Below are 27,866 nucleotides of genomic sequence, written 5' to 3' on the forward strand. Positions count from 1 at the left end.
CTACTGTAGCTTCTGGCTGCGTTTGCACAGCATGAGGCCACTTGTGTCTAGTCTTAATAAGTGGAAATTTCACATTTCCTCTTGACCTCAGGAGGGATGCTAAGGATTGAAGTTTACACGAGATCTCTTTTTTTAGGACATGACTGTTCTGTTACAGAGTGGACATACAAAAATAAAAGTACCAGCAGCTGACTTGGAACATTTGGATCTCCAGGGTCTGCCTCCTTTGCCCAGTAAATAGATTGCAAGTGGGAGTGTGAACTGGTTGCTGAACCTCTAATAGACCTTATCAGTCTCCTTAAAAAATGACCACTGTCAGTGTCTTGTTCAGCTGGTGAAAATACATGGATTTCTGGAAGAGATCCTTTCTGCAAGTAACCAAGACAGCACTAGCTTCCAGTTATTTTGTGTCTGAGTAGAACAATGCAGCCCTTGGCTACAGGGAATACTGAGTAGGAGTGGAAAGGTGCTATTATGTTCATATATGGTTATAGTGAGACTGTTATTCATGTATGGTATTTGGTTCTGGTGACAAGAGTTTTCAAAAGAAAAGGAAAAATCATAGAGCTCATCATGCACGACAGTGATGCAGAGGATTGAAAAAATGTCTAGAAATGGTAAATTGAAGGAGTTTTGAGAGATGAACTACAAAAAAGATAGGTCTCGGGCACCTAGCTATTACTTTGACATACAAGGTGCAATTCATCTTAGTTAACTGGAGTGTCTTAGTCTAAGATGTTTGTCTATCTTTCCTAGTTCACACTGACCCAATGATGCCAACAGCACAGCTTAAGGCTGTGCTGCTGCATGCCTAAGCCTTGTCTAGGAGCGGAGTGAGGGAGTTTCAAGTCATGCTTTTTATGAAACAGTTATAATTGAAATGCATCTCTGTCTTAGATCTTTTTTCTTTGTTCGTCATATCTGAATCATAAACTCCAGAAAACCATAACATATGCTTTTCCCTACATATCTTTGCTCTTGCTGTGTCTAGCTGAAGTTTTCTTTTAACTAGCCATAGATAAACACATAATGGTTCTGATATCTGTTTGACTGTAATTTATGTTTAACCTGTTTTCCTAAGGAAATGAGTATTATGTGATCATGTTCTCAGTGTGGGCTGGTTTCACTCTCACTCTCTCAAACACTTGTCATGAAGTAACTTTTGAGCCTGTGAGTTTCAAAAACACTTTTTCAGAGGGTGAGAATCTGAGAAATAAAGAGACTATCGTTGTATTTTATTATGGTGGTTAGGTAAAAGAGAATCATCTAAGTTAGTGTCCAGCTGGGGAATAAGAAGAGATAAATCAGCCAATTGATCAGTGAATATGTCAGCCCATCATTCTACTACTATATATTCTGTAAGAAATATTCTGTGAGGTATTTTCTGTCTCTGTCTGAAAGGTTGTGCATGATGAGGAAGCTCAGGTTATTCTGATGATGGAAATACAGGAAATATAGGGCAAAACTCCACAGGAAACAGCATCAATTTATATTGCATCATTTGTTATTGTATTTCATAATTCAGCATTGTTTTCACTGTCCTGGTGCTGAATTAAGAAACTTAAATAGTATAAAATGTGATGGTAATCTTCTAAATCTGTAGTTTTCCTTAACAGATCAATTATAATATAGATGACAATGCAGAAAAAATATAGATAACTTATTCAGGAATTGTGTGAACAGGATTGGCTGCAAGATCTATTCAGGGCAGTTTGATTTCTGTGTAGTGACAAAACTACAAGAGAATATTCTTGTTCATTTTCAATTTAAGTAGACTGAAGAGGACTATTAAACACAACTGCTGACATACAAGGAGTTGCCCTGCTTACCCTCCTGGGGCATTCTGGCCATACAATTTGGGGACACAGATATTCAGGAACTGGAATCTGCAGCCCAGAAAGCCAACCATATCCTGGGTTGCATCAAGAGAAGTGTGGCCAGCAGGTCGAGAGAGGTGACTCTCCCCCTCTACATTGCTCTCATGAGACCCCACCTGAAGTTGTGTGTCCAGTTCTGCAGGCCCTATTACAACAAAGATCTGGACATGCTGGAATGTGTCCAGAGTAGGGCCGTGAGGATGATCAGAGGACTGGAGCATCTCTCCTATGGAGACAGGCTGGGAGAGTTGGGGTTGGTCAGTTTGGAGAAGAGAAGGCTCCACGGAGACCTTATTGTGGCCTTCCAGTATCTGAAGGTAGGCTACAAGAAAGCTGTTGAGGGACTTTTTAGGGTGTCAGGTAGTGATAGGACTAGGGGGAATGGATCCAAGCTAGAGGAGATTTAGATTAGACATTACGAAGAAGCTCTTCACCTTGAGGGTGGTGAGACACTGGAACAGGTTGCCCAGGGAGGTAGTGGAAGCCCTGTCTCTGGAAGATTTTAAGGCCAGGCTGGATGAGGCTCTGGGCAACCTGATCTAGTGGAAAGTGTCCCTGCCGTGGCAAGGGGTTTGGAACTAGATGATCCTTGATGTCCCTTCCAACCCTAACAATTCTGTGATTCTGTGAATCTATGTACTCTGATGATACATTCCCTTTCTTTGGCACTTGAAACATACTACTGTATATGATGCCTGCATAGATCATTCATCACCAGCAGGAACATAGCTTTATGGAAGTCTTTTCACATAAGTCTGATAGGTAGATTTGCTGGGTTCTTGGGTGGTGCCAGTCATCCCTGTAGAGGTAAGATCTTATCATATGTCCAGTTAGAATGTATGAGATACTTTGACTATGAAAATAATGTAATTTCTTGATGTGTATTCATTTAACCAGGTACACCTGGAGTTCATTTATGTCAGCACCTACTTATGCAATTGCAAAGTTGGGCCTGCTTTAAAGTTACCCTTAATGTCTTTTAGATGCCTGAAGGAATCATGCAAAAGAGCAATTTTAAATAATAAAAGGAGAAAGATTTCCTCCTCCAGTATTGCAGGAGCTTAATGTTAGACTATGAGTCACTCCTTGGAGGAGTTTCTTACTACAGAGACTATAGGAAAAATCAAGCTGACTAGCCTCCCAAGGCGATAATCAGCCCTTGCTCTTTCTCAAGGACGTAATATCTCTAAATCACAGTTTATCCAATTACCTCCCCCGAATATGTCTGCACACCATGGTCAGTATATCAAACAATAAGTGTGTGTGTACTCTTTAAATTCACATAAATACCAACCCCAAAAACTTCAGGCACTTTATCATTCCCGGCTTATAAATAGTTTTATCACATACGGCTTCTTCATGGAAAATTTACAAGTTAATATTTTTTAAGATCTGGAATGAATGCTTTTTTAGTTTTATTGATCTAAACTGCATCACTTAATGGTCTAATCAACAGGTCACCTGCAAACTGCCATGTGAATTCAATTGATATACTGCTGCACTTCTGTTACAAAATCATGTTGTTATGTGCCCAGACCTAATTGTAAAATAGTAGGGGATATTCAACATAGAATCAGTCTGGGTTGGAAGGAACCACAAGGATCATCTAGTTCTAACCCCCCTGCCATGGGCAGGGACACCTCACTCTAGATCAGGCTGGCCAGAGCCTCATACAGTTTGGTCTTAAACACCTCCAGGGACGGGGCCTCAACCACCTCCCTGGACAACCCATTCCAGGGTTTCACCACTCTCATGGTGAAGAACCTCCTCCTCACATCTAGCCTGAATCTCCCCACCTCCAGCTTCATTCCATTCCCCCTAGTCTTATCACTACCTGAGATCCTGAGAAGTCCCTCCCCAGCCTTCCTGTAGGCCCCCTTCAGATACTGGAAGGCCACAATTAGGTCACCTCAGAACCTTCTCTTCTCCAGACTGAACAGCCCAAACTCTTTCAGTCTGTCCTCATAGGAGAGGTGCTCCAGCCCTCTGATCATCCTCGTGGCCCTTCCCTGGACCCATTCCAGCACATCCATATCCCTCTTGTAATAGGGGCTCCAGAACTGGATTCAGTACTCCAGGTGGGGTCTCACCAGAGCTGAGTAGAGGGGGAAAATCACCTCCTTTGGCCTGCTGACCACATTTCTCTTGATGCAGCCCAGGATCTGATTGACTTTCTGGGCTGCAAGTGCCCAGAAAGCCAATCTGACTATGGTGGAAATTTTACTACAACTTTGTTTTACTCCAAACAACAATCATGTTGTTATGTGCCCAGACCTAATTGTAAAATAACAGGGGGATATTCAACACAAATCTGACTATGGTTGAAATTGTACCCTGACTTTGCTTTACAGATAAATAATTGTGTTAACTTTTTTCCCCCCTGCTGGGTGGCTTTTACATATGACTGCATTTGTACTGCTTCTCAAATGGATATATCAAATGACAGAATTTTCTCTTTCCAAACAGGCAAATGGTTTAACTATGGAATTATCTTCCTCGTTTTAATCTTGGATCTGAATATGTGGAAGAACCAAATATTTTACAAACCACATGAATATGGTCAATATATTGGTCCTGGACAGAAGATCTACACAGTGAAGGACTCAGAAAGCTTGAAAGATCTTAATAGAACTAAGTTATCTTGGGAGTGGAGATCCAATAACACCAACCCACTAACCAACCGGAGCTATGCTGAAGGAGACATGTTCTTGCACAGCAGATTCACAGGCTCTAGCCTTGATGTCAAATGCCTGGCTTTTATCCCAAGCTTGCTGGCTTTTGCTTTGTTTGGTTTCTTCATCTGGTTCTTTGGGCGCTTTCAGAAAACTGACCAAGGCATGGAGAATTTAGACAAATCATACACAAGAATGAAACGGAAGTCACCGTCTGATATGGGAATGACACGAGAGAATACACAGGTGTTGGTAGAAGAACCACTAAGTTTTCAAGAACCCCACCTCGTATCTATAAAATCAGACTTAAGTGAAATAGTTTTTAATTCTTCTCTTCTAACTTCGGAAAACTTGAACGCACAACTGAACGAACAGGATAGTCCTTTACAGCCCGCACCAGAGTCCTCTGTCCCTAAGAGTAATCCTGTGACATAGAGGCAAGCACCCGGGAAACTCAGTTTAAATCAGCAGTTACTAGAAGATTTCAGTTTTACCTTTTGTAAGCTAAGATTTACATAGTGTTTAGAATAAGAAACTCAACCTATACCAAAAGGTGCTCCGCATGCTTTTTCTAGGAATTTGGGGGTTTTATTTGTATTTTAGGACGTGCCTACTGTATATCTAACATTCCTTTATAGATTGCTTCCCAAAATTGCACAAGCTATTTATTAATGCATTATCTGTATAATAGTGTATTAGAGGATTACCTGCAGGTATAAAATTCTACCGTGGTGGTGCCTTGAGACATTAAACTGTTTTTTAACTCAACACCAGATGTATAGCACAGTTCTTCTATTCTATTTTGCAGAGCTTTTTTGTATATGGTTATTTCAAGTATCATTTGATGTCTTGACAGAGGAGGTAAATACAGTTATTCCTAAAGAAGAGTTTCCATTAGGATATCACAACTTGACTTTGTTATTTGTTCATCTGTGAAGCCAGTGACTTTGATGACCGGACTGCGGAGAAGCATGTTGATTACCTTTTAATTTTTGCTGGCCAGCTGCCAAACACAAATAGAGATTCGTTTTGCAGTCAACAGCAGAGTGATAATACAGCATGGGTCACTACTTGTGAAAATATGACTTTCTCCATCAGTAACAGCAATTAGGCGATAATGCCTAATTATATTTTTCATAATTAAAGATAAACTGCTCCTTGATGAAAAGTTTTGCTCTTCACCTTTTAGAAACAGAGGTGAAAGTACATGGTTGAAGTATTTCTTTGCGTCGGTCACACCAATCCCATCCAACTTCAAAGAGCCAATGGAGTGATCACATCAAAGGACACAATACTCATTAAATCCAGGGTTTTGCGCAGTTCGGTGCAGACATGGTCTGGGCGTATGTGAAACAAAACGCACTACACACCGATAGTCTAACTTCTCCAACTACTGAAGAAATGTTTAGCCATTTTAATAAAACTAGATTAAGAGTTGAAATTTACTGTACTCTTTTTTTTTTTGTTCTTTCCTTCATTAATGATCCATGAACAAGCGTAACCTGGAAGCAGAAACACAGAGAAACTGGGGTTTGCTTTTTCTTTTTTTTTGAAGGGGACTTTGTAACGTGAATCCCTCTGCCGTATGATCAAACTATAGGCACTGGAGAAACCGCACATCTAAAACATCAGGAAGACTCTGATTTGCCTCTAATTTAGTTCTATAAATTGTTGTTACAAGTTACTAAATAATAAGTTAGTTTTTTCAGTCTGAATTATTTTTCTGTCGTTCACTGGCATTGCCGTATTTTTGTCTCTGTGGCTTTTTATCTCCCTTGTTTTGATCTATCTGCTTTTAAGTTTTTGGAATGCTGGATTTAGCATGCATCACAGAGCTATGCATTTATTAACTGTCACTTGAGAGCTAATTTTAATAAGCATCGTTCGACAATTGTTTATTATGAGGCAGGAACATACTCTGTTAGTTTTGCAGTTTCAGAAAGCCTTTCACACATGCGTTGTCCTGTTTTAAATCATGAAAATATCTGACACTGGAAAAAGGGAGGCAGTTTCCCAGCAATGTCAAAATCAAATATTTTGCTTAGGAAACGTTTAATATTTCAGCAGGCGAAAATTCGTTTTAGAATTGGACTAAATTTGTATCCGTTAAAAGTCGCCACTAAAAATACATCAGTTAGCTTTTGCAGGCTGCAGCCCAGAAGCTTATTTAATTGACATATAGTCAAAGAGAAGCCATTAATTACTAATGGTAAAACACTGTGAGATCGTGCTTGTACTATATAAGAGGTGCCTATATTGATGTCTGACTTTCAAGCAGCGTTTGATTTCTTAAGTAGTTACAGAAATAGCAGATTCCTTTTGCAGATCCATGCTTCTCTGTGTGTTTTGGATACTGTAAGCCCAAGTGCTGAAAATCATTAACTCATTTCTCCTTTTCGTGCATAGGAGTGGTTAAATCCATTAATATGTAGGCAGAAAATGAAAGAATTACTTGAGCCTTACACTCTGCATGATTACATGACTCCTAGAAAACTGCTATTAAGCAGCTGATCCACAGCTAAAATAATTCTGTGACCTCACATTAAGTTAATGCCTTTAAGGTCATTATAAACCTGCATGAAAGGGAGAAAAGCATCAAGTAATCCTGGATTTTGCATGAGTATTTAAATTAATGGTCAAGCAGAGGGGCTGTTTATGTCATGAATTCTAAAGAAGTTAAAAGATTCAGTGTAGGCATTCACCGTGGTCAACTCATCAATTTAATTAAAGGAGGAAGGACTCCTGAGTTGTGTGGGAGGCTCATTTGTAAACACAGACACAGATGAGAGAAGAAAGGAGTCTTTCCACTCTCTGCTCCCCGTGTTAAGTTTGAGAAGCCTGAGTTAGCTGGCTAGGCTTATGCTAAGCTCCTTCTGAAGCAGGCAGAGATTTGGGACCTGAACACCCTAAAGGTGATTCAGTACCACACTTAGTCATTTATCTCTGCATTAGTACGTGACACAACACACAGGAATGGGGTTGTGGAGTGAAGCAGTACTCGCGGCTTGTGCGTTTCAGGATTTTAGTTCAGTTTATCTCTTATCTGGTCCTTACAAACTGACTGCACAGTAGTGGCTGGAGTACCTTTTGGAGAAATCTCATTCATGTGCAGACCATGCACTTTGAATCAGGGGAGAGTATGTGGCTAAAATCTAAATTCCTTTCCTGAGCTGAGCCATTAATGTAAAGTCATCCTCTGTCTTAGAGTCATCAAATGGTTTGGGTCAGAAGAAATTTTAAAGGTCATCTACTTTAAAGCCTCTGCAATGAGGAGGGACATCTTTCCCTTGGCAGCCCATTCCAATGGCAAATCACTCCCTCTATGAAGAATTTCTTCCTAACATCCAGTCTAAACCTCCCCTGGTGCTGCTTAAGATTGTGTCCTTGTGTTCTGGTGCTGGTTGCCTGGGAGAAGAGACCAACCCTCACCTGGATACAACCTCCCTTCAGGTAGTTGTAGAGAGCAAGAAGGTCTCCCATGAGCCTACTCTTCTCCAGGCTAAGCAACCCCAGCTCCCTCAGCCTCTCCTCATAGGGCTTGTGCTCCAAACCCCTCACCAACTTTGTTGCCCTTCTCTGGACACGTTCCAGCAACTCAACATCTTTCCTAAACTGAGAGGCCCAGAACTGGACGCAGTACTCAAGGTGTGGCCTAACCAGGGTCACCATCACTGGAGGTGTTTAGGAGGAGACTTGATGGAGTTCTTGGTGCCATGGTTTAGTTGATTGGATGGTGTTGGATGGTGGGTTGGATGCAATGATCTTGAAGGTCTCTTCTAACCAGGTCTATTCTATTCTATTCTATTCTATTCTATTCTATTCTATTCTATTCTATTCTATTCTATTCTATTCTATTCTATTCTATTCTATTCTATTCTATTCTATTCTAACTAGATCAGGTCACTCAGAGACCCGTCCAACCTGATCTTGAATATTTCTGGGGATGGGACATCCATCATGTCTCTGGGCAACCTATGCCAGCGGTTCACTACCCTCATTCTAAAAAACTTCTTCCATATATTTAGTCTAAATCTACCCTCCTTTGGTTTAAAACCATTACTAGTTGTCCTAACCCAACAGGGCCTGCTAATAAGACCATCTTTCATCTTTCATACAGGTCCCCTTCAAGTAGTGAAATGCCACAATAAGAAGCCTTTTCGTCTCCATGCTGAACAGTCCCATGTCTCTCAGGCTTTCTTCATAGGAGAGGTGGTTCTAGCTCTCTGATAATTTATGTTGGCCTGATCTCGACCCACTCCAACCGGTCCATTCTTTATTGTGCTGAGGACTCCAGAGCTGGACACAGTACTCCAGGTGGATCTCGCCAGAGCACAATAGAGAGGCTGAATCACCTCCTTTGTCCTGCTGCCTGGCTTCTTTTGCTGTGGTTGGGCTTCTGGGCTAGGAGCACATGTTGACAGCTAATGTCTGGCTTTTCATCCAGCACTGCACACAAGTTCTTTACAGGGCTGTTCTCAATCCCTTCATCTGTGCATTGATACCAGGGATTGCTCTGACCCACATGCAGGACCTTTCATGTGGCATTGTTGAATGTCACAGGGCTCACATGGGCCAACTTCTTGAGTTTGTTCAGGTCCCTCTAATTGGCATTTTGTCCCTCAGCTCGATGTCAGATACTAAGGGTGCACTGTGTCATTGATGAAGGTATTAAATAGCATCAGACCCATTACAGACCCCAGAGGAACACCAGATCTCTTGACACAACTTGTCTTCCTCCATGGACTCTAGGATTAGGGTCTATGACAGACTGAGTAGCTAACGAGGAGGCTAAAATTGGTTACTTGAAATGGAAATAGGCTTCCCCCAAGCATATTCATTAACTATTGTTCATTATGCATAATCAGAAATGCTTTTCCCACTCAAAACATTCTGAAATGCTTTCTAGTCTAGGCTTCATCACTGCACCCTTGATATGGATGGTTGACCTTTTTCTGAAAGTCTGACTATTACACAATTTTTTTTTAGTATTTATTTTTCTTCTCCCGAGGAGGTTAAAGAACACACGGAAGTTTCCATTCTGCCCCCTCTAACAAACCAGCTAGCAGCTGTCATCGCTACAGGGCTGGCCTGCGTCTGCTTTGTCAGAGATCAGATTTGGTACAATAGGTCTTTTTTTTGCCAGAGATACACAGTGATGGATGGCAGTTGCTGCCTAAAATAGCGTACACAGAAGAGATATCTCTAGGATAAGCACACAAGATTTATGAGCCCAGAGGTGCCTATAAATTGCCTCAGCATCCTCAACAATTACCTTTGCTGAAATGGAAATGACATGGAGCAAATAGAAGGTAAAAATGTTGGTAGAAAGTACTTTAAATACAATATTCATGCTTATGGAAGTGTAGATGTATGTCTAAAAGCCAATTGTGTAAGACATGTATGTATGTTAGGAGCCTAGAGATTAGATGATTCTGTTGGGGCAAACTGCTGAGTCTTTCAAGCAGACAATTTACTACTGCCCTCTTTATTCTGCATCACTCCATGAATTACTTACCTCAGGTCGCTTGATCTCCTCTGCCTTCATGTCTATTGCCTAGAAAATATCGAACCTAAAAAGAACATTTAGCTCTAGATCTTCTTCCCCAAATTACATCTTTGTCTAATTTATGCAGAAAGTATATTTGTTCCATTCTGAAAGATTCCTGTCCTCTCCTGCCAGTATCATCACACTCTGGGCTGCTGTACTGCATGCATTAAATTACTGGTTTTCCTGCAGTGACAACCACCTGGAAACAAAGAGCAGACACCTCTCAAAGACTAGAAAGGCAGAAATTCAGGTACTTACTAGCCTAGCAGACTCATTTTCCCACAAGTGAACAGGTTATGACTCACTAGTAAAAGATTTAACAGATTTTTAATACACTGCCCTTAATTTTAACAACCTCCTAGAAGGGCCTCAGTGGGAGAGGACTTTTTATCTCAGGCGATAAAGTTGAAGTAGTTACAGTCCTGAAAGCAGAATGTTTCAGCTTTTCAGGTTGCATTTTAAACTTTGAGCAAATTACAGGAACCATAAAAATTAGACAGACCAAACTGTGAATAAGAACAAAGTTGATTCACTTGTCGCTGCCTGGTGAAGGATATAGGCAAAATACACATTTATCAGATGTTAGAATGACCTTGTGCTTGGGATTATGGACAGTGACAGGCAAGGTTTCAAATTGTATTTTTTAATAAACAGTTGCAGTCCCTTTATCAGCAGAGATGTCACTGCATAACACTGGACACAGCACCTCCTCTACCATACAGTCTCTCTCCTGTCCATCCATTCTAAGTCCCAAAAGACAATGGGGTTGTTCATTTTCCTCTGCACTCTAAACTGTCCTATGGGGATCCTGAATTTTCTGGATAAGATATGGCATGTCAATGACTAATATGCTAACTCCAAGACAACCAAGGGCAGGCAAAAGGAGAAAGTCTGGTCTGTAAGTCCCACAGCCTTAAGGGAGGAGAATGGCTTATGTGACTGTTACAGAGGCAGATCAAATGGAAGTCCTGTTTCATAGGAACACAAGGGGAGAAATGGAGAGAGAGAGCAAATCACTTGAAATCCTTTCAATTCCCTTCAGATATTGAAACAGAAGCAGCAAGCCTCTGTTCCCAAACACTCACAAACAATTCTCAGTTTCCAGATGACTTCTGGGTGAGTAGCTTTTCTGGGTGACTAGGTTTTAACACCATCTTCACTTCCTACTAACACTTCTGGATGAGCTGTGTGTGTCGGTGGCTGCTCACTGTTTGGGGGAAAGGGATAGTTTTTGGAATGGGAAGCAGGGAAGCATGGAATGAAGCTGGAGGTGGGGAGATTCAGGCTAGATGTGAGGAGGAGGTTCTTCACCATGAGAGTGGTGAAACCCTGGAATGGGTTGTCCAGGGAGGTGGTCGAGGCCCCATCCCTGGGGGTGTTTAAGAGCAGGCTGGATGAGGCTCTGTCCAGCCTGATGTAGTGTGGGGTGTCCCTGCCCATGGCAGGGGGGTTGGAACTAGATGATCCTTGTGGTCCCTTCCAACCCTGAATGAAACTATGAAACTATGAAACTATGAAACTATGAAGAAACTTAGAAAGAGGAAACCCAAGAGGCTAGTACTTTGCACAGCCAACTCCTTATTGGAGAGAGGAAAAGCACGAATCCAACTGCTTTGCAATGGGGAGTGAAGTATCATCAAATTCTTTCAGAAATACATGTCAGAGCAGCAGCACAGTCACAGAGGTGCTCGTAATCTCATGCTTTTCATTTGGTGTGAAGCAGTTGGGGTCTCTGGAAGAGCAGCTTATATGATTCCTGCAGGCAGGTTATAGACCTGGTTCTCATGCTGCTTTGTAACATCTGGAGCACTGCATACTGAATTGCTTCTTCTCTTCTTCTTTTTCTTTTTTTCTTATTTTTCTTTTAATGCTTTCCTCCCTCAAGTCTGTTTCATTCCTCTGTTTTTTATTTCCAATAAATTTTTATTGTCTGTGACCTAAAGCACGAATCACCCACCAAAGGCCCATAATTGCTGCTACTGATGCAGCACCATCTGTAAACAACCTCTGCCCAGCCAAGGAGATTCTGCCAAAGCAGCAACAGGTACCTTTCCTAAGGCTCTGCCACAAGCTAAGGACAGATCTAGTGCAAGCATCACCATTGCAATACTGTATGGTACATACAGAAAGGTTTGGGGTCCTTCTAACCAGATCCCTCCATGTAGCATTACAAAGGAATGTTTACAGAGGTCGTTTTTTTAACTTGTAGTTATTTTAGAAGATGCAACTTTAAAACCACCAGCACCCTGCCTCTTCTGTTGCAAGGAACCTGCCTTGCTCTCAGCTGCATTCAAAGGAAACGTGAGCCACATGAAATTAATAATAGATGTTTTCCTCAAGTCTGCCTTCATTCTCGCTCTTCAGTTCCAGGGAGAAAGGGACTTTTAGCCCAGTGTGTCCTGCTTGGCATAGCTTCAAAGCTGGAGATTTTAAGGAAGAGGAGGCTCCTTTTTTCTTTTCAGTCAGACAAGTACTGTTGGTGTGGCTGGTCATGGTGTAAATCCTACCTAATGTCAGGAAAATAAGAAATACAAAGTTATAGTAGCCAAAAGTGAAAAGCAATTTTTCTTTCTACAAAGTCAATATTGTCTGCTTTTTTGCTTTCTCCTTTCTGTCATCTTTCAGAGGCAGTTAGAGGTGGATCAGGACATTTCTTCAGCTACCAACTATTTTATCTCTTTTTCCCCCATGGAATCTTTTCCTCCCATTTCCCACTATTTAGATCTCTGATTCTCAACATCCTCAAAATCACTCTGCATTTTCCATTCAGACTCCTCCTTTCTTCTCTGCTTATCTTCCTCTCACTTTCATAGGTTCATAAGATAATTCAGATTGGAAGGGATTTGTATCCAGGCTCTTGCACAAATTCCAGTCAGCTTTGAGCTTAAACCAAATGCTCTTGGTTTTTCTTTGCAGGTCTTGAAAACATCCAAGGATGGAGACTGCACAATCTCCCTGAGTGACTTGTTCCAAAATATTCTCAATATTGCTGTAAAAATGTTACCACTGCTAGAAATCTCTAAAAGGGAGTTCCCTCTAGTAATAAGTGGGAATGATCAGTGTGCAAACCTTGACAAGTGACTCAGTGTGAAGCCAAAGCTACCAAGATGTGAGCATGGCTCTGTTCAGATACACTCTGTCCTATGGGAGTGAATCCACACCAGCTTTCACTAGATGCTGCACAGACATAAATGAAAGCAGAAAATGGTATGCAAGCACTGAAGAAAATCAAGACAGTTTAATTGTGAGGCTGAAGTTAATTGTAATTATATTTCATACCGATATAACTGGTATCTGTTTATTGCTTGGTACTCTATTTGCATATTGAAGAAGTCAATTATCTCTTCTATTTGCAATCCTTGACTCATGTAATCAATTACCTTGAGTGAATGCTTAAAATTACTCATGAAATAGTCATACTTTATGATATTTCATCTAGAGGAACCAGTAGCACCCATTAATAGAATGGATTATTGCATTTTTGGAAAACCTATTTGGAGTGGTCAGTAGGAAACAAATTGAATAGCTGAGCTTATGCAATTGCCTGAGTCATTAACCTATGCAACCATACTGTGATCTTTATTAAATGAATAATCATTTAGATTAACTGAAAAAAAGACTTCTCCTTCTCAGTCTTGCATTCCTATTGACTTTCCATTACTGGCCTCGTGTATGTCTGCACACACAGGACTGTTAGAGCTGGTCTCCAAAAGGAAAAACAAATTAGAAACCAAAGACTGCATGTAATGTGGGAGAAGACTTGGCTGGCCGGGGGGGTTGTTTTGCTTAATGTTTATCTGGTGCATACATGGGGCTCTTCTCTACCAGCATGTCTAGCAGGTGCAATGTGAAGAAAGCTAGCTCCATTGAAGATGAATGGAATGGAATGGAATGGAATGGAATGGAATGGAATAGAATAGAATAGAATAGAATAGAATAGAATAGAATAGAATAGAATAGAATAGAATAGAATAGAATAGAATAGAATCAGGTTGGAAGAGACCTTCAAGATCATCACGTCCAACCTATCATCCAACACCACCTAATCAACTAAACCATGGCACCAAGTGCCCCATCCAGTCTCCTCCTAAACATCTCCAGTGATGGTGACTCCACCATCTCTCCAGGCAGCCCATTCCAATGGGCAATCACTCTCTTTGTGTAGAATTTCTTCCTAACATCCAGTCTGAACCTCCCCTGGCACAGCTTGAGACTGTGTTCTCTTGTTCTGGTGCTGGTTGCCCTGGACCAGCTCCCGCCTGTCTACAACCTCCCTTCAGGTAGTTGTAGAGAGCAAGAAGGTCTCCCCTGAGCCTCCTCTTCTCCAGGCTAAGCAACTCCAGCTAGTTCTTGTCCTGGAAGGTGTCAGATGACTTAAAAAATGTGTAAGGGAGACTGAAAACTTTCAAAAAAAGCAGAGAGGATGAATGTACAAAGATCAAACAAAATGATGCTGTTAAATCCACATTTGTGTCTTAAAGCAGTAGCTTATCTGAAGAGTCTGTGATTTTAAAGTATAGAAAGATGATGGTAAAGGAAATAGGTAATAAGAGAATATTTTATTAAAACCAGAGGTTTTTAAAGTGTTTTTTTAAAGGAGTCTTCCTGCCTTTAAATAGAGGTAAGTATTGATCATGATTGCTTCCAAGATGCTGTGTGCCTTGCTGATCTCTCCTTTGAGAGGTTTAAGGGGGTATATAAGGAGTAAATGTGCTGGTGGCTACTAAGGCTTTTGGATTACAAAACACATACATGGATGTGGTCACAGTTTCAGTATTTAGTTGCTCATCTGCTGAAAGCAGGTATAGCTTGAGCCAACAGCAGTTAGAGTTAATATATTCCAGAGCTGCAGCATCTCCAGCTGCTCCAGGTGTTTAAGGACCCTTGTGAGGCTCATTCCTTGTCAGCTGTGGCCGCCTTGCCAGGCAGCGCTGCTGAAAATGCATGTGTGGCTTAACTTCTGTGTCATCCAGTGATAAACACAAACCTGATCTCACAAGTAGAGATAATTTCCAGTAATCATTGTTTCTGTGTTTCCATGGTTACTGGAAAGAGAAAAAAAAAAATCTATTTTTGCTTCAGGAAACTATACAAACATAGAACATTTTCCAAAATCTTTTCAAGGTTAAAATAAAATAGTGAGCAGACAATACAGCCATTTTCCCTCTATGTATGCCAGGTCTTTACTCACCTTCCACCCTTTCCATCACGTCCGACTTGTACAAATCCCACCAACTCCACAGTAAAGCTACCTCCTCAGAAATAATCCCAAAGCAGGCAGAGATCCAACTCTTGCCTACGGGGTCCTGGAGAGACTTCAAGGCATCATTTATTTGAAAAGAAAAATGAATACTGGTTGCCAAGGTGTGAGAAGTTTGTTATTTGTATAAAAGCAGCTAGAGCAGACCATAGTATCATAACATCATAGTATCAGTCAGGGTTGGAAGGGACCACAAGGATCATCTAGTTCCAACCCCCCTGCCATGGGCAGGGACACCCCACACTACATCAGGCTGGCCAGAGCCTCATCCAGCCTGGGCTTAAACACCTCCAGGGATGGGGCCCCAACCACCTCCCTGGACAACCCATTCCAGGGTTTCACCACTCTCATGGTGAAGAACCTCCTCCTCACATCCAGCCTGAATCTCCCCACCTCCAGCTTCATTCCATTCCCCCTAGTCCTATCACTACCTGAGATCCTGAGAAGTCACTCCCCAGCCTTCCTGTAGGCCCCCTTCAGACACTGGAAGGCCACAATTAGGTCACCTTGGAGCTTTCTCTTCTGCAGACTGAACAGCCCCAACTCCTTCAATCTGTCCTCATAGGAGAGGTGCTCCAGCCCTCTGATCATCCTCGTGGCCCTTCTCTGGACACGTTCCAGCACCTCCATATCCCTCTTGTAATAGGGGCTCCAGAACTGGACACAGTACTCCAGGTGGGGTCAGAAGTCATCAGTAGTCTCATGCTCCATTTTCACACGTCTGCCTATGAGGGCAAATTTAACTTTTGTGGAACTGGCTGGAGGGCCAGGCCCAGAGAGTGGTAGTGAATGGTGCCACATCCAGCTGGAGGCCAGTCACCAGTGGTGTCCCCCAGGGATCAGTGCTGGGCCCTGTCCTCTTTAACATATTCATCGATGATCTGGATGAAGGGGTAGAGTCAGTCATCAGCAAGTTTGCAGATGACACAAAGTTGGGGGCAGATGTTAGTCAGTTAGAGGGTAGAAAGGCTCTGCAGAGGGACCTCGACTGACTGGACAGATGGGCAGAGTCCAATGTGATGGCATTCAACAAGTCCAAGTGCCGAGTGCTGCACTTTGGCCACGGCAACCCCATGCAGAGCTACAGGCTGGGGTCAGAGTGGCTGGAGAGCTCCCAAACAGAGAGGGACCTGGGTGTGCTGATCGACAGCCACCTGAATATGAGCCAGCAGTGTGCCCAGGTGGCCAAGAGGGCCAATGCCATCCTGGCCTGCATTAGGAATAGTGTGGCCAGCAGGAGCAGGGAGGTCATTCTGCCCCTGTACTCTGCTCTGGTTAGGCCGCACCTTGAGTACTGTGTCCAGTTCTGGGCCCCTCAGTTTAAGAAGGACATTGAAACACTTGAGCGTGTCCAGAGAAGGGCAACAAGGCTGGTGAGAGGCCTTGAGCACAAGCCCTATGAGGAGAGGCTGAGGGAGCTGAGATTGTTTAGCCTGGAGAAGAGGAGGCTCAGGGGTGACCTCATTGCTCTCTACAACTACCTGAAGGGAGGTTGTAAACAGGCAGAGGTTGGTCTCTTCTCCCAGGCAGCCAGCACCAGAACAAGGGGACACAGTCTCAAGCTGCACCAGGGGAGGTTTAGACTCGAGGTGAGGAGGAAGTTCTTCACCGAGCGAGTAATTCGTCATTGGAACGGGCTGCCCAGGGAGGTGGTTGAGTCATCGACCCTGGAGGCGTTCAAGGGGAGATTGGACATGGCACTTGGTGCCATGGTCTAGGCATGGGGTCTGTGTTGATAGGTTGGACTCGATGATCCTCGAGGTCCTTTCCAACCTAAGTGATACTGTGATACTGTGAACCTACCAACTAGTGACAGGTTTACTGTGTAGTATTTACTGAACCCTGCATAGAAATCTGTGTGGTGGTACCAAACTCCGTGAAGCACTACAGACTGGGACCAGAGTGGCTGGACAGCAGCCAGGGAGAAAGGGACCTGGAGGAACATGGTTAATAATAGGCTGAACATGAGACAACAGTGTGTCCAGGTGGCCATTCCTGCATCAGGAATGGTGTGGCCAGCAGTAGCAGGGAAGTCATTTTGCCCCTGTACTCTGCACTGGTTAGGCCACACCTTGAGTACTGTGTCCAGTTCTGGGTCCCTCAGTTTAGGAAAGATGTTGAGTTGCTGGAACATGTCCAGAGAAGAGCAACAAAGCTGGTGTGGCCGGTTGACGTTGCCCCCTTAAGAAAGGGAATATGGTGGACGGAAGTTGGTAAACGGAAGGAATAGTCTAAACTATTTCATTGGTAAAGTGGGAGGAAGCACCTTCTGAACTGGGAGTGAAGTGGACATTTGCACGACTTTTCTATCAGTCTTGCTTCCGTCTTTGCTTCGTACAGCAGCTCTGCCTGTGCTGGGCTTTCTGCCAAGGCCTCGGCCTTGAAAACAAGATACCAGGCCTGTATATTAACTCTTTTCCAATTAACACAAAACTGCTTTTAACTTCTTTCTTTCGCTCTCTCTCTCTTCTAACCTAATCTGGGGAAAGGGGGGAAAGAGGGGAAAGAGGAGGTGGGGAACCCCCTCTCTGCCAAGGGGTTTACTCTCATTTCTGTGTTACTCTGTTGTATATCTTTGTATATATTGTAGATATTGTAAATTTGTAAATATTCCCCCTGCAAATCCTACATTGCTTTGTAAATATAGCTCCACTGCTTTGCTAATTCAGCTTGCGAGTTTTTTTTTCCTTTCCCTTCAATTTTTTTTTCCCTTTTACTTTACAAGGGGGAAGGGAGGAGGCTTCTCGGCCTTACCTTCCACCCACCACAGCTGGGGAGGGGTTTGGAGCACAAGCCCTATGAGGAGAGGCTGAGGGAGGTGGGGTTATTTAGCCTGGACAAGAGGAGGCTCAGAGGGGAGTCCTTCTTGCTCTCTACAACTACCTGAAGGGAGGTTGTAGACAGGTGGGGGTTCGTCTCTTCTCCTGGGTGGCCAGCACGAGAACAAGAGGACACAGTCTTAAGCTGCACCAGGGGAGGTTTAGGTTGGATGTTAGGAAGAAGTTCTTCATAGAAAGAGTGATTTGCCATTGGAATGGGCTGCCTGGGGAGGTGGTGGAGTCACCATCACTGGAGGTGTTTAGGAAGAGACTGGATGGGGCACTTGGTGCCATGGTTTAGTTGGTTGGATAGTGTTGGATGATGGGTTGGACATGGTGATCTCAAAGGTCTTTTCCAACCTGGTTAATTCTATTCTATTCTATTCTATTCTATTCTATTCTATTCTATTCTATTCTATTCTATTCTATTCTATTCTATTCTAGTGGGGGTAGGTGGAATGTCAGGTTTTGTGCCCAATGGATACCTATATCATGTAAGAGAGCACAATTACAGGTCTTTGGTTAGCAACCAGTCTGTGCTAACAGGTTCTTGAAATTCATGCCAGACTACCCAAATGTACAATCTCAGGTCCATGTGAGCTATGTGTCTATTTTAGTTCAGAGCACCTGAGCAGTTAGACATGCTGTAATACTTGTCTGACTAGATTTCGAAAGCATCTAGTGTCTATGTTTAATTTAGTGTCTTGCAAAAGGCATATTAGGAATAAACACAGATAGCCCAAATGGCCTTCTGTGTATTTTGATGGCTCAAACTTTACATCACAAAAATATAGAATCATAAAGTTGCCAGGGTTGGAAGGGACCTCAAAGATCACCCAGCTCCAACCCTACTGCTATGGTCAGGGACACCTTACACTAGACCAGGTTGCTCAGAACCACATCCAGCCTGGCCTTAAAAACTTCTGGGGATGAGGCTTCCACCACCTCCTTGGGCAACCTGTTCCAGTGTCTCACCACCCTCATGGTGAAGAACTTCTTCCTAACATCCAATCTGAATCTACCCACGTCTAGTTTTCTCCATTTCCCCTAGTCCTATCGCTACTTGACACCCTAAGAAGTCCCTCACCAGCTTTCTTATAGTCCTTCTACAATAACTACCATCTCCTTGAAGAGTGAACCAGGCAGCTGACAAGACCTTTCATACAGACCTCTCTACTCCATCTTTTGAAATCTGCTGGAAAAATATGCTTTACTCATGCCACTCACTCCTTCTATTGCTCTTGTTACCATTCATACCACAGTGGCATGTAAGTGCCCTAGACAAATAAGATTTTAACGTTTGAAACTGTCTGAAGAATTTGTAAATATAAAAGACATGCTAAGGTAGAAAAGAAATCAAAATGTGAAAACATTAACTCACTTGCCCAGGTTCCCAGAAGTCAGGTATCCCCCTGCTTTGGTTAGGATTTCAGCCTTTTGAGTTTTCTGCTATCATGTTTTATTTGCTTCAGGAAATTCGCACACACACAGACACGGCACAAAGCATCCCAGGAGCAGGATTAGGCATATTTTGCTCTGGCATGTATTCCATGTGGAGAAATGAAGTTTTTGAAATCAGATGGCAGTTTTGATAGCATCAGACACCCATTGTCTCCTGCCCTGAAAATGCCTGGAGGGTGACCATAATGAGAAGCAGAAATACCTCACTTCTTCCTCAGTTGCCTTCTAGAGTTTCCTGATCTCAGTCTGGGTTCAGACATTGTGAATCTGGGAAACAGACTCCAACAGTGCTTCAAATCACAGCAAATAACATGCAAAAAAAAAGCCACAAAGCTATCCTTTTATCACCACTCCAGCCCCCCATCCCGAACTGATGACACCCTATTGTTTCTTTGCAGATTGTTCTTTTCAGAAAGGAAGTAGTTTAATTCTGTTTCAAAGTCAATGCAAAGACTGCCCTGTGATGGCAACTTCAGATTTTATACCAGGTTCTGTTTTCCCTTCAGCAGTACCAAGTGTCACTGAGAAGCAATGCTGGAAGTTCAAAAGACAGGGAGAGAGAAATGCTCTTCTAACATGTTCCTGTCACCTATGATGTGAGTGCATTCATTGGTGCTTGTGCAGTGAAATAGAATAAACCAGGTTGGAAGAGACCCTCAAGATCATCGTGTCCAACCTATCAAAATAATCCTGGCCCATACGGGGATCGAACCCGCGACCTTGGTGTTATTAGTACCACGCTCTAACCAACTGAGCTAACCAGCCTTGCAACCTGTATGCCAACAATTTATTTGTAATGGGGTTCTGCAGGCAGCATACCAACGTACAGAGCTGACTGAGGTGTGTGAGAGCCCTGCCAGTGTCAGTATGATAAGTGCTATTTTTAGGGACAAGGTGAGGGGAAACATTAGCCTGGTAAGAACGTGTGAGCAGCAGAACATGCCAAGCACTGTATTGTGCCTCAACCTGCACACAGCCAGCCTGGGGCATTCTGCTCATCAAGAGAAACATAGCCAGCAGGTCAAGGGAGGTGATTCTCCCCCACTACTCCACTCTGGTGAGACACCACCTGGAGTACTGTGTCCAGTTCTGGAGCCCTTATTACAGGAAGGATCTGGACATGCTCCAGCATGTCCAGAGAAGGGCCATGAGGATGATCAGAGGGCTGGAGCACCTCTCCTATGAGGACAGACTGAGGGAGTTGGGGCTATTCAGTCTGAAGAAGAGAAGGCTCCAAAAAGACCTTATTGTGGCCTTCCAATATCTGAAGGGGGGTCTACAAGAAGGCTGGTGAGAGTCTTTTTAGAGTGTCAGGTAGTGATAGGACTAGGGGGAATGGAACAAAGCTAGAAAGGGGTAGATTCAAATTGGATGTTAGGAAGAAGTTCTTCACCATGCAAGTGATGAGACACAGGAACAGGTTGCCCAGGGAGGTAGTGGAAGCCACATCCCTGAAGGTTTTTAAGGCCAGGCTGGATGTGGCTCTGAGCAACCTGATGTAGTGTGAGGAGTCCCTGCCCATGGCAGGGGGGATTGGAACTAGGTGATCCTTGAGGTGCCTTCCAGCCTTAACAATTCTATGATTCTATGGGCAGTGTGTGCACACACAGGGAATGGTGAGAGGCAGGCGGTGGGGAAAACTCAACTACAGAGCCCAGCTACAGAGCAGCAAGGTGTATCTCCTAATAGTGAGCACCTGGCACCCAGAGAGGTGGCATTCCATGCCTCTGCTCTAGTCTGGTGGTGGAGCAAGAAGATGAGCATGACCACATCCTGCATCTTTTATTCCATCACTTTCTGAGGCACAGACAGGAAAGTTTCTTTTGCCTGTACCTTTCATCTGTGAATCCTTCTTCATCTCAGCATCAGTGTACTCCAGTATGGATGAGGTACAGATTCCACTATAATGGGGCCCTTGGTGCTGCAGAAGAAGGATGAAGACATGGATCCTTTGCTTGGGAGCATCCTATCTTAGCAATAGCTGTTTTGGTCTGGAGACCAGGAAGGGCTTTTGGCTCTTTCGAAAAGTGATGAATCAGAAGGTCAGATTTGTATAAGCACCAGGGGTGGGATGGAGGTAGGGGGTACTGGGAGGCACACAAATTTTTAGTGGGGCCAAGACACTGGGATGAATGGTGGTTTCTTGGTCCTATAAAGGCTCCTGGGTACAGAACAGATGAAGGTGACCCAGGGGCACCTATTGGTCTTCGGCTTGTCTTCTGCTGTCCTCACTGCCCTTTCTGTGGAATAAAATGTGGAGATGCGGTGGTGCAGGATGGGAGGTGCTACTTGCATGCAAGTGTTAGTTGATGCCACAGCTGTGCAGATATGTGAATCCCACCAGATGGTTGCTGCAAGAGCCCTGCTATGGGGTTGAGGTTCTGTCAAGGGCCAGTGGAGGCCAGCTGCTCCCTCTGTGGCCCCCCAGAGAGCCTGGGGCCATGAAAGGAGCCTGCAGGGGACACAGGTAGGGTAGGCACTGTGTTACACCCACTAGGGTGCTCAGCTTACATAGTTTAAATCACATCAGGATCTACTGACTTATTGAGTTACCAACACCCAACTTAACTAACCAGCAGTCAGTGGATTATACATTCAGGTTTAATATCAAAAATATAGCAGATAAATCTCATTATTAGACACTTAGCAGATGCTAATAAACACAAAGTCATAAAAAATCTTCTAACCCCAAACCTTCTGATCACCCAGACTAAAACACATGTGCATGTGGTTGCAGTGTGGGCTACAGGGACATCATTATCAGGGAGTGTAGTAACAGGACAAGGAGCAATGGTTTCAAGTGGATATATTTAGATTAGATGTAAAGAAGAAATTCTTTACTGTGGTTGTTGTGAAGCACTGGTATTAGTTGCTCAGAGAAGTGTTAGATGCCCTGTGGTGGTTTGAGCCTTAACTGGGATTTAAGAGCTCAGATGGAGGCCAAGGCTGAGAATCCCTCCCCTGCTCTCCCCGCCTCCTCTTTCCAAATTGAGAGGAGGAGCTGGTCTGGAAGTAGAGAGGCAAAATTATCTTTAAACTATATATATATACACATATATACACACACATATATATAAAAATGACAGGAAGGGTTCACAAGGGTAAGGAACAAAGACAGATGGGGAAAATATGTATATAAAACCAGTCCTTTGGAGAGGTGTGGATGTAGCAGGGAGGAGGACCAGGCCTGACCACGTGGCAGAGAAGCAGGAAGCCAGCAGCAGTCCTCTTGTCCAGGCAAAGCAGAAGCCAAAGAGCCTCTCATCCAGGCAAGGCAGAAGCCAAAGAGAGAGAAAATGGCTGCAGTGTCTTCCTTTTTATAGGCTTGCTGGACAGGGAGGGGGAGTGGAACAAACTGACTCAGATCCCCAGGGGGAAAACACCCTCCAGGGAGAGCAAGGCTCTCACAAGCCCTCCGCCCTCCCTGCTTTCAAGATGGGCATAACCCATCACATGTCCCCTCCCTGGAAGTGTTCAAGACCAGGCTGAATAGGACTTTGAGCAAGCTGAACTAGTGGAAACTAGATCAAAACTAGACAGTGTGAAAGCATGCAACTGGTGTGTGTGGGCTTTGCAAAGAAATATTTTTATTCTGTGGATCTGCTGGCATCTTCTCCTGGGTAAATCTCAGAAATGTCTCAGTGAAGGCTCACTTCTTTGAGATGACACCTTTATTTTCATGCAGAGTCATGGTGTTCTACTCCACAGAGAGATGATCCAGTATGGCCGCTATGATGATGGGCACCCTGGCTATGACAGTGGATGTGGTCCAAGGAAGGTCAGAGGTGCCTACCAGCTCATATTTGAATGCCATGATTTTATTTTCCTTGAGAGTACTGGTGACAGGCATGGGTTTTGGCAGAACCAGGGCACTGGTGACTCTCATGGTCTCAGAGGGAGCTATATTCCTAAGGACCTCCAACTTTGTCACTTCACTTCGGTTTTCCAAAGAACGTAATTCTCCCCTGCTGCTGAAGCCACTATACAGGACAATGCAGTCTACAGCAAAACAAACCTTTATGACATTTCTACATGTCCTGTTGGAAATATCAGTCTTAAAGACAATGGTTTCTCCAGGGCAAAATATCCTTTTCTCAAGGGAAAGCTGAAGGATCACAGAACCGTAACTGAAGCAGCAGAAATGCATCACATCCTTCCTAGCCTTCACCACCACTGGGGCCTGCATGGAGAGGATGAGCAGAAAGGCAAAGTATGATGAGTTCTTATTGCTGGATATGGGATGATTCCCAAGCACCACATGTGCAAACTACTAATGCAACAGCTGAGGCTGCTCAAACCTCCACACAAACCCCAGCATTAACCTAGAGGACAGTCTTCTTCACTGCACTGAACGTGATGTAGCTGAACTATTACAGACCTCCTGAGCATCTGTGCAAATAATTGATGTGTGCACACATAAACATTGTCATCTTTAGCTATGCATAGCCAAACTTAGAGGGAAGCCACAAAATTATCAGGATCATGTTCTATCTGTCTTAATGACCTTTGCCTGACTGTCCCAGGCTAGGTAGGATATGGTGAAAATGGCATCTCCTATGATGATGCTAGCCCAAGGTTTAGACTTCAAAGCAAGAGAGTAACCTCCCTTTTTGGACGTCCTGGATCTGAGAGTGCTCCCTACCCACCACTCTTGGAAGTCTTAAAATGCACCTTGTATGCAAGAAAAGAAACATCATGGAGCAAGCCCCAGGACAAAGATGACAGAAGATGTCGAAGTGTCATTTGAATGCTAAAATGAAGAAGCTGAGAGCCAGAAGTTTGTGAATGCTCATTAGTAAGCAGCTACAGCTCTGCATCAAAACAAGGTAGGTCTGTGAGTCTCCAGCTCCAATAACTTGTTCTCCCTACCTTGTCTTCCATGTAACTTCTGTGGTTACCGGCAGTTCCTTGCAACAGTAAACATCTCTCCTCTTTAGCTAAGACAACATGGTGGCTGCAGCAAGTCCCTTGAACAAAGTAGGATATGCAGCCAAATTTGCTGGTGAATGTAGAGGGAATACTTGGAGGAAGGTTGAAATGGAAGTCAAAGGTGTGAACCCCAGAATCCAGACAGCCATCTGAAAGCAAATCAACACACTGCTATCAGAAGCATTTTAAACATATGAACACCTTGATGTTTCACCCTGGCAACTTCAGTCACACTGGAAAACCTGAGTCAATTCCAAACAATTTATCATGCTACCTAATTCAGAAAGTGTTCCATCTTGTATTTACCAGCAAGGGAGAAGGCAGCTGCAGCTATGGGGAAAGTGCAGGATGGCTGCTGATAGGACTGCCTTGAGGGGTGACCTTATTATGAAGGACACAAGGCATTTCCTGGGTAGTGATTAACAAGTGCACGGCACTGCTTGAGGAGTTTCAAAGTGCCCATAGTACTATGAGCTTCTGCCTCTGGTTTGCTTTGGTTGGGGAGGTGGTGATGAGGATGGTTGTCCCTGGTAGCACTGAAAGTCATCTTTTTCTTTTCTGGATCTAATTATCCTAGAGCTGCTAGCAGCTATATTCAATGACTGCCAGGAGTCATTTCTTCCAGTAGTCTTTCTCTCACAGAGACAATACTGAGTTTCTTGTGCAGTGGCAGGGCTTACCAGAGTTAAAAAGAAATAAGTCAGCAGGCACCTGGATCCATATATATATACTTCTGACAGAGACATCAGATGTGACCCAAGCAGGGCATGTGGTAAGATCAAATACTAGATAGTGACATGCTATCAAGAGCATATTAGCAGCTGAGTGTCAAAAGCTGACACAGGCAGCAGTCTGTTCAAACACACGTTCCTTGTATGCCAACAGCAGTGGGGGGCACAGAGGGTCAGGTCAGGTCAACATCTTCTTTCATGTTTTAAAATGGCTTCCTTAGACTTGTTAGAGCACTTCTACAGAGATGTAATCAATGCAGGAAAAGGAAGGAAAAGACTTAGTTACAGTGGTAAAATCTGTTATTAAACTGTACTGCATTGGTAAGTTTTGATGGCTCTTTTGAAATAAGGAGTGTATGTGTAGGTGGAAGAATATGGGTTCAAGTGTGTCTTTAATTTGAACTTTAGCCAAACAGGTCCAGAGCTGAAGTGCTTTATAGGTACTTATTAAAAACATAACAAATAATTTCTCCAACACTCAGCCCTTCTCTCTCTTTTCTGTCAGGACTGTAACATCTGGTAGACTACAGGAAATGTCAGCATGCTGCAGTGCATCAAGGCTAAGACTCTAATGCATGTTGTAGAGGAAAATATCATTTGGGTGGAGATGAGCCTGCAAATGTGAAAAGAAAAGAACCTTGACCACTGCAGGTTGTAGCTCAAAAGCACAGTTTCCACGTATTGGCACAGTCTAACTTCAGTACTAAACTCATCTAGGGCAGCAAACCACCTATGATCTGTAGACTAAAATTCTCAGGGTTCCCAAGAGGCTTAAAGAAAGAGGATGTGAGAAAGGAGAATGTGCCTCCTAGGAGACTTCTGTTTGCTTTAAGCATCCTGTAGAATAATTCACTGGTTTAGATGGTCATTGCATCCCACCAACTTTATTCTCTTTAGTAAATCTGTACATTTCAACAGTTAGCTCTACATTTATGTATGTGCATGTATAATATCTGAAGGGAAGATGCAAAAAAGATAGAGACAGGGTTTTTTTTCAGTGACAAGAGGCAACAGGCACAAACTGAGACTCTGGAGGCTCTTTCTGACCACCAGGAAACCCGTTTTTTCCTCTGATAAACAGGTTACCTACAAAAGTTGTGGAGTCTCCTTCAATGAAGAAATTGAAAAGCCATCTGGAAATGGGCCTGGGAAACTGACTCTGTGTGGCCCTATGTGAGCATGGGGGTTGGACCACATTTCCTCCAGAGTGCCTTTCCAACCTCAATCATTCTGAGATCCAGTGAAATAGTCACAATTTTGAAGGTGTTTCCAATGTATCAGTAAAGATACAGCAGTAACTCTAGCAATGCCTTTGCTGTAGTAGCAAATATAGCAAAGCCTGTATTCCCAGTGGATGCTGCCTAACATGTAAGTCAAGAACAAGTATTGAAGGCAAGTATTTTAGATGACCAAAGAATGCTTCAGCGATGTGCTTATGTCTAAAAGTTTCCTACTGGCTGCTACACAGATTGTGATAAATTTCTGTGCAACAAATGTTCCCTTCATAGATACAGCCACCACCTTCTGCTCATACTCTTAAATACTGCTTTGTGAACAATGCTACCGGTCATCACAAAGCCCCAGCTGCCATATGATACAGTGAAAATGGGCATGCCATGGGGTAGAAACTGAGGACAGGGACACTGGCAAAAGGAAGACTTCCTCCCCTCTGGAAAAGGTCTGGCCCCACCTTCTGCAGCCCAATATTTAACACTGATGTTCATTTACCCAGCACCTCATTGCAGTGATTTACCTTCTATGTGGAAGTTCTCAGTTTTGAAGACATAGACTGCATCATTGGTGCAAGCTGTATTCTTGTAGTAGTCCAGGTCAGGATTATCCTCCTCAAACCACCTCAGGAAACCTCTTCCCACAAGTTCCACCTTCACAAGAGGATCCACCAGGGCAGTCCTGAGGTGCAGAACCAGTTGGCCATCTATGCTGGAGCCAGCCAAATACACTTCAATTTCAGGCAGCACCAGGTTAATTGCTTTCACTGTTGACATAAGGCAAGAGTAGGAGTTGCATGCTGCTAGGGTCCAAAGGCTGGACTGCAAGGTAGTCTTCTTGGATGCCACCTCACAACTCCTCAGTTTGTGATGTCACAGTATGGGGGATAGAGACAGGAAGAGAGCTCAGCTTTCCAAGAGTTGCCAGAGGTGATGGGAGACATTTAATTGATTACTAGCAGCATCTAACTAACTGGCAAGCATCCAAATACACAGTTAGGATTGGCATTGGCAACACAAGAGATTCAAGACCACAAATTCAAGGCACAAAGAAAATGCTGAGAAACATCTAGAAATTTCTAAGTGCCCTTCTGTGACTAATCCCCAAACTGTAGAATCATAGTACCATAAAATCATAGAATGTTTTGGGTTGGAAGGGACCTTTAACAGCCATCTCGTCCAACATCCCTGTACTGAGCAGGACTATATTTAACTTGATCAGGCTGATGCTCAGAGCCCAATACTACCTGACCTTGAATGTCTCCAGGGTTGGGGCATCTACCACCTCTTTCAGTAACCTGTTTTTTGTTTAGTGGTTCACCACCCTCATTGTAAAAAAT

At 43.5% G+C, this 27,866-nt stretch overlaps 2 protein-coding genes and 1 non-coding gene across 4 annotated transcripts in view; 1 reads left to right on the forward strand and 2 right to left on the reverse strand.

Moving 5' to 3' along the window:
- The window catches only part of TMEM117 (transmembrane protein 117), a 304,918-nt gene extending 299,601 nt beyond the window's left edge, over positions 1–5,317 (forward strand). For both annotated transcript variants that reach the window (XM_068170301.1, XM_068170303.1), the window contains exon 8: positions 4,344–5,317. In XM_068170301.1, coding sequence (XP_068026402.1) covers positions 4,344–4,984 — 641 coding nt within the window. In that variant the 3' untranslated portion in view covers positions 4,985–5,317. The remainder of the gene's footprint in view (positions 1–4,343) is intronic.
- Positions 5,318–20,328: 15,011 nt separating this feature from the next.
- TRNAI-AAU (transfer RNA isoleucine (anticodon AAU)) lies at positions 20,329–20,402 on the reverse strand. The gene has a single exon. It is a non-coding gene; the product is annotated as a tRNA-Ile (tRNA).
- A 2,932-nt stretch (positions 20,403–23,334) lies between these two features.
- On the reverse strand, positions 23,335–27,303 carry ARRDC5 (arrestin domain containing 5). The gene is made up of 3 exons (XM_068170968.1): positions 27,051–27,303; positions 24,507–24,715; positions 23,335–23,817 (listed from the first exon to the last, which is right to left on the reverse strand). Exons 1-3 carry the CDS (start codon positions 27,301–27,303, stop codon positions 23,335–23,337), a joined length of 945 nt encoding a protein of 314 aa, XP_068027069.1.
- Between the last annotated feature and the right edge of the window lie 563 nt (positions 27,304–27,866).

This window comes from Melanerpes formicivorus, unplaced genomic scaffold (genome assembly GCF_026170545.1).
Source record: "Melanerpes formicivorus ecotype bairdi unplaced genomic scaffold, bMelFor1.0.p_v2 SCAF_3, whole genome shotgun sequence".
Lineage (NCBI taxonomy): Eukaryota > Metazoa > Chordata > Aves > Piciformes > Picidae > Melanerpes > Melanerpes formicivorus.